The 15,844-nt window shown below is 36.3% G+C and overlaps 1 protein-coding gene across 2 annotated transcripts in view; it reads left to right on the top strand.

Moving 5' to 3' along the window:
- Positions 1–6,006: 6,006 nt before the first annotated feature.
- LOC138715432 (DNA mismatch repair protein Mlh1-like) overlaps positions 6,007–15,844 on the top strand; it is a 50,578-nt gene continuing 40,740 nt past the window's right edge. The window contains exon 1 of one of the 2 annotated variants that reach the window (XM_069848330.1): positions 6,007–6,718. In XM_069848330.1, the coding sequence (XP_069704431.1) occupies positions 6,643–6,718 (76 nt within the window). In that variant the 5' untranslated portion in view covers positions 6,007–6,642. The remainder of the gene's footprint in view (positions 6,719–15,844) is intronic. The other variant, XM_069848331.1, reaches the window with a different exon arrangement.

Raw genomic sequence — 15,844 nt, 5'->3', positions numbered from 1 at the left:
GATCTTGCATTTAAAAGTGCAGGGATTTAGTATTAAAGAATATCATCACCAATTTTACTAGCAACATTTCGATTCTCTTTTGTTTCACATGGCTTAGTATGGCCTGGTCACTAATGACACATGCAGCTCACGACAGAAAGGACTTACTTTGAGATCAAACTACGCATGCGCGGACTTGGTTAACCCATTAACGCCCAATGGTCTATTTATAGACCCTTGCACACTCGACTAGATTAGATATTAATGATCATTATAAATATATAATGTAAGATGTTAACTAAACTTGCCAACATTTTATCCTCCTTCAAACATAAGAATTCATTAAGGTATCTTAGTTCGAATTATTTAGGTATAAAATGATGTCGCACTGTGTATGGAATATAATTAATTTTCCGTATTATAATGTGTCGATATTGTTATTGATTTGTGATTTAGTAGTGTCAAGGTTATTACTATTGCAGTGCACAAGAAAAACACAGATTTATGTAAAATGATTGGAGCAATATGTACTGAAATGGCTGCGGTCTATAAATAGACCGCTGGGCACTTATGATATCACGTGAAAATAACAGTGGAGAAAGGTGTGTCATTGCATTCTGTACCACAACAGTTGATATCAGCAAGTGACTATCGACAGTAGTACTGTGCTATTGCAAGTAGATTAGCATCTGAAAGATGATTAGCACCTATTCGATCCCCAGAACGTGTTATTGTATGCCCTAAATTGGAAATAAATGTGATACGGTGTACGTCTGCAGTGTATACATTTTTTAACAATGGATATATTCCTTTTTTCTTCTAAGTACAGTGGTCTATAAAATGTGCAATAATACTTCTCGACCAATAAAGAAAACCATGCATCCTATTTTCACCAACATATTATAACAGTAAACAGAAAAAAATTTAATATTGTAATGGTACGATATATTGCTGTCCTGTGCTGTGGCATCATGGTCTAAGGCATCCTGTCTAGGACTCGCGTTACGGAATGAACACTGGTTCGAGTCCTCATGGGGGAAGAAATTTTGTCATGAAATTTCGGCCAGTGTATGGGACCAGTGCCCACCCAGCATCGTGATGCATTTAGGGAGCTACGACAGGTAGCAAAAATCCGGTTTCACAAACCAGCTATAACGGCTGGGAGGATCATCGTGCTAACCTCATGATACTTCTATTCTGATTGGATGATCGTCCACCTCTGCTTCGTCACGTGGACGTGATATAAATGTAGATTTTTAAAAATAATAATAATATTACTTGGAAATTACAACTAGTATTAAACACACATGGTTTAGAGGCAATAGTAAATGTCCCAACAAGAATAGGAAGCAGCAGCAGTCAGTCAGCAGTTGGTCAATAATGCTAAACAAGGATTTGTGGAACTACAGTTCTAATGTAATAACTGGGTTCTCTGATCATGATGCTCAAATCTTGCAGTTACGTCTAGAAGATAGGAATAAAAATAACTATAATAGTTCTGCGGTATACAAGAAAGTAAGATCCTTTAAGGAAGAAAATATTCAGTATCTAAATCATCTACTTGAGAAAGAATCTTGTAACTCCATATTCAAACAAACTTCAGTAAACCTTGTTTATGACGAATTCTTCAATACATTCAATTATTATTATGAGACAGCATTGCCTGAAATTAATATCAAATTTACAGGGAATACAAAAAACTGGGTCACTACAGGGGTAAGGGAATCCGGAAAGAGACTAAGATTTCTTAACAAAATATTAAAAGGGGGGAATGTCTCAAAAATGTTTAAAGATTATTATTATCATTACAAGAAAATTTATAATAAAGTAATAAGTCAAGCCAAAAAACTGCACAATGATAAATTTATAAATTCAGCTGGGAACAAGTCAAAAGCTATGTGGAAAGTTATTGAAGATGAACTGGGACAAAAATATCAAACTAAAATGTGATGTGGAGAAATATGTTGCCCCAATAAAACAGCATTATATTTAACGATTATGTAGGCACTGCAGAAACTATTCTGGATAACAGCACACAGTTTAAAAACAATAACATAACAAAACACAAGGATAATTGTAATAGCATATTTCTAAATCCTACTAATCAAACAGAAATTATGGAAATTATTAAACAACTTGGGAGTAAAAGATCAGCTGGCATCGATGGGATTCCAGATTTTATTATCAAAAAATGTTTCCTAAATATAGTTACTACTATAACTGTCATAGTAAATCTTTCACTGTCAACAAACCAGTTCCCAAATAAGCTTAGTTTAAAGGTGTCAAAATTGAAACCCTTATATAAAAAAGGACCACAGACGGAATTCAAAATTATAGACCAATCTCTTTACTTTCTGTTTTTTCTAAGATAATTGAAAAGGTTATGCACAAGAGGCTTGTATCATTTTTAACCCAACATCATATAATTGTTGAAAACCAACATAGATTTCGTAAGGGTAAATCAACTAATACAGCAACATAAACTTTTTAAAAAGAGTATATGACTCTATCGCAGGTGCGGCTCGTCTTTAGGTTCACTGGTTCACTGAACCCCCTGTCTCTTGAAGCCACTCATTCTCTTCATAATTAAGAGTAGCTATAGAAAGAAACTGCTGGATGTTTGGCTTCTTTTGGTTAGAGCATAAGTGAGTTATAGCCAGTAAAGTCGGGCGAAATAGTTGCATCTGAGGGTTCATGCTCAGACGTAAACCAGCTAGACCTTTTAAAACAGCCTGCGGCAGTGGGAACACGTTAAGAAGTAGAGGAAAAGTGTGTTAAGAAAAAACGCTGTTGTCGCCAACGAAATCTGTGGCTCCAACTCTGTCCTTCTCTGTCACTCACACTACCCTCGTCTGTCATTCACACTTCTCTCTCTAAAGCAAGAGGCTATCCAGCTTGCTTCAAAGCTGCCTAAATACAACCAGAGCAGTGTATATTAGAGAGTACCGCATTCTCGGAGGCGGGCGCCATATTTACTCCTTGCTCGGCACAGAAGCATAAGCATTACGCTAGAAGGAAGGTCATTATAGGCGATATCATACATGTTGTTGTGGTTTATTCCATACAGGAGACAAGGATTAGGCTAATAAACATTACTGTCATAGTGAAATGACTCATTAGAGATAACACTGTTATGTCCATTTCAATAGGGATAACATCAGCAATTTTCTACTGCAATTCTCATACCAACACTTCGACTGCCACATTAACAGACTGTTGTAGTGCATTTGCTATAACAAACAATTTTCTTAAGAATAAATATATTCTAGTCCTAAAATACAGTGATAAGACGTTTTCAAAAATATTATAACATATTGGGAACGTATGAGTTGAAGTATTAATGAATAAAAACTTCAAATCCTTTAATTTCAACTAATTTTCTATCAATGTCTCACATTTTTCTGCATGTAGAATTATATCAAATACGAATTTACAAGGGTATACAAGTGACATTACCTTATACGACTTGAGAGTCACTAATGTGCTAATAAAATTTATAGATTCATCCCTGTTATCAGTTATTAGACATGAAAAACAGTTTTCACAAATATTATATAACATATTTTGTTTTATTTTGAATAAAACTGATCCCAACAAATAATAAAGAGATTGTTATTCACTCAAGTCACTATTTATATTTTCAGTTAAATTACAATTTAGCCTATATCAATTTCCTTTTACTAACATTCGTCTTCACTAGACTTTTCTGTTTCGGATTTACTTACATCTGTACCTAGAAACTCAATTAATTGTTTAGAATCGCAATCTGCGTAATTTCCATGCTTCGTTTTTGAGAAAAATTGAGAAATCGTAATGCCGTTTTAAGTTATTTTGCATCTGGGATTGGATTTATGGAACGGACAGCAGAAAATAAATTTTCTAACGCATTCTACATGCATCTATCTGGCATAAGATATTTGAAGTTTGCTTTATTAAGACAATTTTTTTGAAAATCAAAAACTGTTCTTGTTACCAATATTATACCAGTTTGGGATGGCTTCCAACGTCCCCTTTTGCCAACCTTGATGTTTTCAATTATAAATATTTTGTCATTACTTATTTATGGCTTTTAAGGAACCCGAAGGTTCATTGCCGCCCTCACATAAGCCCGCCATCGGTCCCTCTCCTGTGCAAGATTAATTCAGTTCCTATTATCATATCCCACCTCCCTCAAATCCATTTTAATATTATCCTCCCACCTACGGCCTTCCCAAAGACCTTTTTTCCTCCGGCTTCCTAACTAACACTATATGCATTTCTGGATTCGCCCATACGTGCTACAAGTCCTGCCCATCTCAAACGTCTTGATTTAGTGTTCCTAATTATGTCAGGTCAAGAATACAATGCGTGCAGTTCTGTGTTGGTGTAACTTTCTCCATTCTCCTGTGATTTCACCGCTTAGTCCCAAATATTTTCCTAATTACCTTATTATCATACACTCTTAACCCCCCACTGGACACGTTCAAAATGTTACGTTTATTGGCAAATGGGTCATGGGGTCTCAAAAGACCTCTCATGCCCAGCGAAGGGTTAATTCTGTTCCTCTCTCAGAGTGAGAGTCCAAGTTTCACAGTCATACATAACAGATAATATAACTGTTTTATAAGTTCTAACTTTCAGATTTTTTGACAGCAGACTAGATGACAAAATCTTCTCAACCGAATAACAAACATTTCCCATATTTATTCTGCGTTAATTTCCTCCAGAGTGTCATTTATATTTGTTACTGTTGCTCCAAGATATTTGAATTTTTCTACCTCTTCAAAGGATAAATTTCCAATTTTTATATTTCCAGTTCGTATAATATTCTGGTCACGAGACATAATCAAATACTTTGTCTTTTCGGGATTTACATCCAAACCTTTTGCTTTACTTGCTTGAAGTAAAATTCCCGTGTTTTCCCTAATAGTTTGTGGATTTTCTCCTAGCATATTCATGTCATGCGCATATACAAGAGGCTGTAACCCGTTCAATTCCAAACCCTCTCTGTTAACCTGAACTTTCCTAATGACATATTCTAGAGCAAAGTTAAGAAGTAATGGTGATAGTGCATCTCCTTGCTTTAGCCCGCAGTGAAAATATTATGTCGTTGAGAAAATTAATCATTGAAGTATATTCCTCGTCTTGTTTGTGACTTAATGCTAATTTTGTATAACAACAATTGATTACACATTCATAAACTGCACAACAATACCGCATTCTTCAAGATAGCAATGGAATATCGCACTAGAAATCTGTGTTCCTATGCAAGTCTTGCGTTGTACTGAGTCTCCGCAGGAGTAAATATGGCCGCCGCGTCGGCATTTGCCGGATCAAAAGAATGCAGTACTCTCCAATATACACTGCTCTGAATAGAACAGGTTTCTCTTCTGTTAACACTTTAGAAGGGATGAGTGTGGGGGAGGACTAGCTCATGAATTTGTAAGAAATGTTGATTTTAGCGAAGCACTGAAGCAGTTATACAACATTGTGTTCCCGTGGCGCGAACTTCTGTATAGGTACCTACCGATACTAACAGTGAAACTAATGTTATTGTAAATACGTTTTACGTAAGAAAGTGTGTTTCTAGCAATAATAAAACATGTGATTTGTAATGGTGGAAAATAGCGTTATACATTTTACGTAAGGATGTTGTGCGTTTTTAACTAGGCCTATAATAAAACTTGTGATTTGTAATGGCGGAAAATAGTATTAATGTTCTCCAAACAACCAACTTTTCAACTCTTCCATTTGAAAAGAAACTTGAAATAAAGGCTCTGGAAGGACCACTTCCCCTTTTTTTTTATCAATTTCTCAGGATCGATCATGTAAGGGGTAAATCATTTCGTAGAGTATTCAGGCGTCAAATTTATGAAAGAAACAACTGGATCTGTGGATGTGAAGTCACAAACAAATTGTTCTGTTTCCCATGTTTGCTCTTTGCTAAAGAAAGTGATGCTAGTTGGGTTAAAACAGGGGTGTGTGATTTAAGTCATCTGACTCAAAAAATTAAAAAAACACGAATATGTGGTCCATAAGAATGCAACATTGGTTCTGTAAATGCTTGGAAAAACAGATATCGGGGAACAACTCGACACTGCGTTCAGGAGAAATATTGAAAGACATAATGATGTGGTGAGAAAAAATCGGTATGTGTTATCGAAAATTATCGATTGTTTCATTTTTTGTGGTGAATTTGAATTAGCACTGCGAGGACATGATGAAAAAACATCATCATCAAACCCGGAGATCTTTAGAGGTTTAATCAATTTCACATCTGTGGTTACAAAACACATGTTGGCAGCAAATCTTTTCGACTCGAAACACTTTCCAAATTATAACTAAATGTTCCCAGAGAAAAATCTGAAATCTGTAATAGAAACATACCCATTTCTTAAATTATAACAACTGAAATCTGAGTTGCAAGTGATCTACATGAGAAATGACTTCAGAAATGTGTCCGGTGTCGATCTTTTGCAATTCCTCATCGAAAATAACGTGGTAGTGTCATTCAGTGAAGTGTCGAAGCGCCTGAAAATAATAGCAACAGTACCTTTGTCTACCTCGGAAGCAGAAAGATGTTTTTCTACATTAGCAGGTGAAAACGTTTCTTGGAAGTACGATGAAGGAAGAACGTCTGACGGCCTTAGCAATGCTAGCCATTGAAAAATCCATGATTACGGAATGTGTAGATTTCAACGAGAGAGTGATCAACATATTTTCAACAGCAACACCATCCTCTTCCAAATTACTGGGTTAGGTGAGTATTTGATTCTTACAGTTTGACTTTATGTTTATTTTTTCTGAAAACGAGTTCATGTACACGAAAACAGTAGTGCTATAAATTAATGTCGTGACTTATTTATGAGTACCGATATTCAATATGTGAACCCCCAACATCAAATCTCACGAGCCGCCACTGCTCTATCGACAAGAAATAAATAGGAATAGGCCATAGAGTTAATTTTTAGAACTCTCAAAAGCATTTGATTTGGTGGATCACACTATTTTGTTAGAAAAATTAAAAGCTATAGAACTTAAGAGGCTTGGCACACAGTTGGTTTACTTCTTACCTGGAAAACCGTGAACAAAGGACAGAGATCATTTGTAAAGAAAATAGTAAACTAATAAATTATCTGTCTAAGAAAAACTGTATAGGTACGTTGTTTCACAGGGCTCAATTCTCGGACCAATTCTATTTTATATATATAAACGATTTAGAGTCATACATCAGTCATGGAGAACCAACTTTCTTTGCAGATGATACCAGTATCTTTTTATCAGGGAAAGATGACAATACCATGCGTTTTCTTATAGAAAAGACAATAAATCAACTAGTGGAATGGTTTGAGAGAAACAGACTGGTAATCAATAAGTCGAAAACCATAGCCATTTCTTTTCATCATTCACAAAACAATTATTCTGAGTGGCTGGTCATAGAACATCAAAATGAAACAATTCAATATTCTTACAATACAAAATTTCTTGGTATATGGCTAGATGAACATTTAAAATGATCTGTACACCTTCAGGAACTAAGGAAGAAATTAAGTAAAATTTGCTTTGCCTTGCGATTACTAATAAGAGCAGCGTCTATTGAATCTGCTCGCACATTGTACTTTGCATGCTTTCACTCTATTTTAACGTATGGTATAATCTTTGGGGGTAATTCACCTAATGCAATCCAAATATTTAAGCTACAAAAGAGAGCTATTAGAGCCATAGTTCAAGTATCTCAAACTACCAGTTGAAGGCCATTCTTAAAAAAATTACATACCTTGTCATTATCCTGTATTTATATTTATCAAACTTTAAATTTTATCAAATGTAATTTGTATAGCTTTATCACAAATTCAGACACACACCAGCACAATACAAGAAATAAAGATAATATTTTTACTGAAAGTTTTAACACAACTCTATATAAAAACAGTTTCATTCATGCTGGTCTTGTTATGTATAATGACCTACAAAATTATCTTAAAGAAATATCTGCACATCAAAAATTTAAGAAAGCTCTTTACAAAATTTTAATCAAAAACTGCTTTTAAAGTATGAACGAATTTATTGAAAACTGGCATAACTGAATAGAAGAGAATGCCTTACTTCAAAAATTTTACTTCCTCTTTTCCAGATCCTGACTTCGAGAAGGATGTCTTCTCATGAAGAATGCATTGGTCGAAATTGACTCTAGACTGCTGAATGAAATGTGATTTGTCTTGTAAAGTGTTATACCTATTCTTGTGGTTGTTATTTGTTAATGTTGAAATTGTTTAGAATTAATGTTGAAATTATTTATAATTAATGTTGAAATTTCATATGTTGTATTTTAATTCTGTTGTAGCTTAGTAATTATGTGTCACTTTTGTCCCATATCACGTATGTGATCAGTTGGCTGCAGTAAATGAATATGTATATGAATATTAAAACTGATTACTGCTTTGATATGAAGTTCAGACACATGATTTGTAAGATAAGTAGTACACCTGTGGAGTAATGGTTAGCGTGTCTAGCCACGAAACCAGGTGGCCCGGGTTCGATTCCTGGTCGGGGCAAGTTACCTGGTTGAGGTTTTTTCGGGGGTTTTCCCTCAACCCAATATGAGCAAATGCTGGGTAACTTTCTGTGCTGGACCACAGACTCATTTCACTAGCATTATCACCTTCATCTCATTCAGATGCTAAATAACCTAAGCTGTTGATAAAGCGTCGTAAAATGATCTACTAAAAAAAAAAGATAAATAGCAAAAGCCTAAGACAGTGCTTTACAAAACCACTTTTAGGAATGGGTCCTGTTTTTTATGCCTAAAAACCTGGTCACCCTACAAGAAGCTTGTGTACAGTATAGGTAGCTGTCACGCATCACGTCTTGTTTCATTGTTCTTGTTCTCATCACCTGTTGTGGCCTGAAGTATGTCTTCAATGTACTTGCTGATGGGCTTTACAACTTCTTCTGTTGCACGCCACGTAATTTTTGACTCCGACTTTCAAACCACAGGAATAACACATTACAGTTTTTCCCAGTGCTGTATTGAGCAAGTCGATGTAGAAGATTTCGATTGTTCTGAAAAATGTCGTCATCAATAGATCTGTTTTGCTGCATGTATACCCACCAAATTTAGTGAGTGATCGCTACAATTTACAAACATTGCCGAGTTACCTCCTTAATCTTTGACTAACACACTTCTATGTCCAGCATTATTGTAGCAGTGAGATCAATAATCTCATAATTATATCCATTTCATCCACTTATAGCTTGCTTCAACCAAGCTCTCCTCATCCTTCTGATTTATTTCATTGAAGCCAAGGAAAGACTCTCCAATAAGTAGACTACTGTTTTTTTTCTCAAAATCAATTTCCATGTAGTGTATCTCAGACAATTGCTCTCGATGTGCTTGATCAGGACTCGAGTAAAACATTAACTTGACTTCAAGTATGCTTCTTAGTAACCTCTGCCGAATGTTGATTGCCATTAGGTGGATGAATTCATTCTGAACCCATGGTGAAAGGTAAGATGTTGATTCAGGATGTTTTTCTGTTTGTTTTTTCATGACAGAATCAAAGAGGTCAGGAAATTACTCATTTAAAAGCCTTCAGGCTTCTGAAGTGCTTTGCAGAGGCAAGTTTTGTGTGTGCTAAAAGGGAATTTTACGCAATGGACTCTCCTCAAGATTTCACGCCACTTTTTCAAAGTACTTGAACAAAATTGGAGTTATTTTTTCATCACTTTGTCCATTGTGCAGTCTTCAGGAAGAAATAGGTCAGAATCATTTTCAATGATGCCCAGTCCTTTCCTCTAAACCCACTTTTTGTGAAAAATATTGGAGAGGAAGAGAGTTAATCAATGGCTTCACTGCTAAAAACTCGACATTAATTAACAACACATTTCTGCGGAAACTTCATTAAAGTAGTGGAGAGGAATTCAAAATCAGTACCATTACTGCTACAAAAACTATTAAAATTGAAGGGTTTTTTGAAAAAAAAAAAAATCATAGTCCAAAAAATACAAATTTGAGATATTAAGCATATGGTGAGTGTATTGTAGCGCCATCTACAGAATTAGTTGTTAGGGGGAAAAAACACCATAGGCCTATGTTGTAAGAGTGGAAATTTTCACTGGTTTTCATAAAACAACCATAGTTCAAAGATTTTTTTTTTTTTTGTGAAAACAGTCATTGTCCAGCCAGGACGATTGTAGCATTTACAAATATCCCAGTCATATCATCTTGTGGTCACTGGTTGAGAAGAAACTGCCTTCTGAAGGATGCACTGAAAGGAATTGTGAACGGGAGAAAAGTTCAGGGCAGAAAAAGATATTAGATGATAGACATTAAGATATATAGATCATATGCGGAGACTAAGAGGAAGGCAGAAAATAGAAAAAACTAGAGAATGCGGGTTTTGCAGTGGAAGACCTGTCCCTTGGCAGAACACTATGAATGAATGAATGAATGAATGAATCACCTTCAAATATTTATCCATTCAATTTTAAACTGTAGTAGATTCGCTGCAAAGGCCACCTCAGAGAAAAATACTTTGGCAATGAATTGTCATGGTCGTTAAGAAGTACTGTATTGTATTGTATTTATCAGTGGCGTAGCATGAAATTTTGAGCAGGGGAAGCTAACTCAAGTTGTCTTTCATGTAGGCCTATATATGAGAAAACGTATTACAAAAATATAGTCTTAAAATAAATAGTAGTCAATGTCAAGCCAGCAATCCGAAGATTGGTTGGAACCTCGTAACACCAATAAGGCATGACCTCAAATGGTACGTAGTAAAATATGATTTCATGGTTTACACATATCTCTAACAAATAGACACCGTCATTTGTTATTTAAATCGCTCTTTTGTTCGTAAGTCAGTCTTGATAATAGAATTGTCCTAAAAATTCAAGTAAATTGGTGTCAGGAACTGTTATTTCACTCATTATTTATTATATCAGCCACAATGCACACTAACACTTCAACTGAACAAACCCTCACGAAAGGGATAACTCGGAAACTTTTAATGTAAAAGCTAGCTTCTTCCGTGCCTTGCGACAAGGGTAGTTTAGTTAGAAAGGGATGGAGAATCTGAGGGATGGGTTACACAGAAGAATAAGTGAAAGAAACCAGTCTGCTTGGAAGCTGGTGTGTGCAGGCTTCTTGTTTACTGCTGCATCACAAATCATCCTGAGCTGCCGCATCACAATATTTAACGCATAAATATAAACTCTATTAAAATTAATAAATAATTTTGTTCATAAACGGCAGGTTTATTATGAAATTATTATTATTAACTGGTGAAGGTGAGCTTTTTAGCTTACATTGATGCTACGCCACTGGTATTTATCAGGGGCGAAGCTGAAGGGTAATCTGTGAGCCTTAGAATACCCATGGGATTTTCAAGAAATAAGCGCATTTTCATTTTCCTGTTTCCATTGGTATAAGTAAATGAAATCTCTAGTTTTCGGTATTATGCTCTCTAGTTACGGAAGGATTGACGCTAGCTCCTCGGCGCGGGACCAGCGCACAACTACATTATGGCTACTCACCAATGAGTTATACACTCACTGAATGAGGAGACTGCTTCAAATCAGGCTCGCTGCAGCTGATAGAGAAAGCATATGCGCATGCGCCAAGCGGAGTGCTTGCATACGTCACTAATGCTAAACCGTGTGCTGTGAAGTCTGGGAAGAGCCTAGACTCTGGACATGCTCCGGACGTGTCATTCAGCGTTACCAACCTTAATACTAGTGAGTCTGCTACAAAGGTCCGAAATTCAGCTACAAATACCAAAATGAAGCAACACACATTCACAGAGTAATAACCAGAATCTATGACCTATGCTATAGTTACAATGTTCGAAGGCGGATGTGTTGGAAATGTCATTCATTAATTTAGGGCCAGTTCATTTTTGTTGCATAGACGACTCCCAATAAAGACACTGTCAGGTGTCGGCGAATTCACGAATCCAGGAATTGACCATTAAACAATGGGCGCAATTCACATAACAGGAAAAGAAAACTGAAAATAATAAAGTTTTCCTTGCCATAAATAATGGTCGCAGTGTCCGGAATTCAGTCCTAACTTAAATTTTCTTTTATGTTTCCGTAATTTTTTTGAGGAAGCGAGAAACTTCTTATGGTTATTAGAGTGTGAGAAAATAAAATTTGACAGAAGAACGTGTTTACAAATAAAATCGAGTATTCACAAATGGTCATTCGATCGAATCTCATTCGGCTACACTTTGCCATTCGACTACGACAATTCTGCTAAAAGCTACGTTTAGCCGAATTCGGCCATGGTTGGCAAAGCTGCAGTCTGTCAGCAGTGTTGCCAGGTCTCCGGAAATTTCCGGAAATCTTCGGAATTTTTTATCTTCCCGGAAAAATAGGAAATAAAGTTGTAATCTCCGGATTTTTTAATGTAGGAAATTATTTATTATTTTTTTTTAAGAAAAACCAATCTCTGGCATACATTAAAACTGGTAGATGAACATTAGATAGTTAAAGTTTTGTTAATATTTTATAGCTTGACTACTAATGCTTCCCTAAATATAAAATATATTTTTATTTATTTTATTGGGTTATTTTACGACGCTGTATCAACATCTAGGTTATTTAGCGTCTGAATGAAATGAAGGTGATAATGCCGGTGAAATGAGTCCGGGGTCCAGCACCGAAAGTTACCCAGCATTTGCTCGTATTGGGTTGAGGGAAAACCCCGGAAAAACCTCAACCAGGTAACTTGCCCCGACCGGGATTCGAACCCGGGCCACCTGGTTTCGCAGCCAGACGCGCTGACCGTTACTCCACAGGTATGGACCAATATAAAATATGTAACGCATAAAAACGTACATATCTGATCTGGAGAAATATCTATGAGAGGAAGGTGGTGACTACTAATCAAATTGGTGAGTAGAAAAATTAAAGTAGAAATCTTTTTATTATAGGTTCATGTATTGTAATAGTTAGAAGGTTATAATAACATTTTATGTGATTTTCGAAAGTGCCTTCGGAAATTGTTGACAAATCTCCGGATTTTTTTCATTACAACCTCCGGAAATATTTTTTCAAGATCTGACAACACTGTCTGTCAGTGTGTGAGAAATTATGGTATAAAAAAAGTATCGCAGATCTTTTTGGCCCCTGAAATGTTAAATGTTAAACAAAGAAGCGAGTCACTGTCCAATTTGTATGTCTCCCAACCAGCTGCAACCCCCTACAGACACCATCCTGCCAAACACCGTGACAGTAGAAGTACACTCAGAACTCGTGTAAATAGTCCTATAATGCCAATAAGTTAAGAAAACCAAATCTAATAAAACGTTTCAGACTGTGAGTTTATTGTTATTGTTAGAAAATTTTCCACAACACTATCACTACTGCTTTCATTGTATTTTGTTATTATTATGATCTCCATTTGTCAAAGTCGTCAATATCAATAGCGGTCTTTTGCATTGAAGTTTCTTCCCTGATTCACTCATTGATAATCCTTCAGCTTCATGTTATTTTTGTTCAGGCAAAATCCTCTTCACCTTTGTTTTTCTTATTTTTAAGTAGATTATCTTACAACGCTTTATCAACATCTTAGGTTATTTAGCGTCTGAATGAGATGGTGATAATGCCGGTGAAATGAGTCCAGAGTCGAGCACCGAAAGTTACCCAGCATTTGCTCATATTGGGTTGAGGGAAAACCCCGGAAAAAACCTCAACCAAGTAATTTGCCCCGACCGGGAATCGAACCCGGGCCACCAGGTTTCGCGGCCAGACGCGCTACCGTTACTCCACAGGTGTGGCCTTCACATTTGTTAGACATCTTGTTTGCATCTGCTACTTATTTTTTACTATTCTGGTTATTTCCTCATAAAATTTTATACATTAAGAACGATCTCTCTTGTTCATCCTCTTTTAGTAGACCTACTGTATTTTAGTTTAAAAGTAATGGAGGCGTCTCGCCTACAGGTCGATTTCTTCTAAGCAACTGTGTATACTTTCCTTGGTGTCAATGCTTCTCCCTTGTCTACCCGAGTCCCTTTGCTTGACCCAATCCTGCACAGGACCATCACTTCCTGTCACTTGATTGCTAACTTCCTCTTTCCTCACAAGTGACAAAAAGATCTGCGATACTTATACTAGAGGACAGTATTCATTTTTCGTCGGTCTGTTTCCATAAAGTGCAGTTGTGTTCATTATTATCGTGTATCATCCATTATTCACTTTTCGTTTTTATTCAGTCAACTGTGGGTGCGGTATTTCGGTACTACGAATACACTTATAGTATAGAATTAGAATTAGATTAGCTACTGAAACGAACGTGAAAATTGAAAATACATTTAACGGTTGGTAAAGAATATTTCGTGAAAACGAACTTTTTCTAATGACACTTTTCGACGCAGGAGCATGACTGTATTGGTTAGCAGCAGCGTCTTTAAATAACCACGCGATGGAGTGAAATGAGAGCGGTATTTCAGTTCATGTTTGTTTGTGAGTTTAAAAACATGGATCAGTGTAGTGATCTAATAGTGTATCTGAAATCAAGACCATTTTCTTCGTTGTCCTATGAAGAGAAATGTGCAGTGAAAGAGAGAAGACCAAAACCTCATCTAAACATTGTACAGCGTGATAAACATCAGTCACGTAAGTTTCAGTCTCAGTGGTATGAGCAATATGAATGGTTAACAGCAAGTGTAACGACCGGCATGATGCATTGTTACGTTTGTCTTCTGTTTGGTGGTGAAGGCGATAATAAAGAATGGAGTGAAACTGGGATTGCATGTATGAAAAACTTCCATCGTAGAGCACGAAAGCATCAAATTTCTAAGAAACATATTCTTAATTGGGAACGATATCATCTTCTGGGACAACTCAGAATAGAGCATGCTCTATCAGAAGCGGCTCGGCTCTCGAGTCTCAAGCACAACGAAATGGTGAGTCGCAATAGACGATATCTTGGCAGACTGATTCAAGTCATCTGCTTCTTAGGAAAGCAAGGGCTCTCATTTCGTGGACACGGTGACAGCGATCAGTCAGAAAATAAAGGCAATTACCTAGAAATATTGGACATGCTTGCGCAAGAAGAGCAGTTTGTTAGAGAAAAGTTGGAATCCATATCGGGCTTTAAAGGGACTTCAAGTGAAATCAAAAATGAATTAATTGAATGTGCAACATTAGTAGTCAAGGAAACAATTCAGAAGGAATTAGACTTGGCGGAATTCGTGTCAGTTCAAGCAAATGAAACACTAGATGTGTCTTGTAAATCACAGATGAGTGTTATATTTCGTTATTGTGTGAACGATTCAGTACAAGAACGGTTTTTAGGATTCTTTGATGTATCAAAAGACAAAACCGCCGAAGGTTTATCAACTGTTATCTTGAATGTGATGAAAGGCAGCAAAGTTGAAAATAAGCTCATCTGTCAAACTTATGATGGTGCTCCAGTGATGTCAGGCTCTCGTGGTGGGGTTAATGCGATAATTAAGCAGCAGTGCCCTAGTGCAATGTTCATTCATTGTTACGCTCACAGACTTAATCTGGTACTTTTGTATGGTGCCAAAACGATTAAGAAAGTTCGTCTCTTTGTTTATGATTTGACAGCCTTTCACACATTTTTCAGTAAATCTTCAAAAAGATCTATGCTTTTAAGAGAGGCAGGTTTCAAACTCCCTCAAGTAAGCACTACGCGCTGGAATTATCACTCTAGAGCTACAGCAACTATAACTGCTCACTTTCAGGAACTAAGAAGAGCGATGTCTCATATTATTGACAATGATGAAGACTGGGATGGAGATTCCTATAATGGCGCTGTTGGTTTGTTAAGAAGATTAGAAGATCCAACCTTCATTTTCTTGTTGTGTTTTTATCAGAAAATATTTGTTTACATTGACCACTTATACAGTGTGTT

The sequence above is a fragment of the Periplaneta americana genome, chromosome 15, assembly GCF_040183065.1.
Source record: "Periplaneta americana isolate PAMFEO1 chromosome 15, P.americana_PAMFEO1_priV1, whole genome shotgun sequence".
Lineage (NCBI taxonomy): Eukaryota > Metazoa > Arthropoda > Insecta > Blattodea > Blattidae > Periplaneta > Periplaneta americana.
This window is presented reverse-complemented; position numbering and strand designations above follow the sequence as displayed.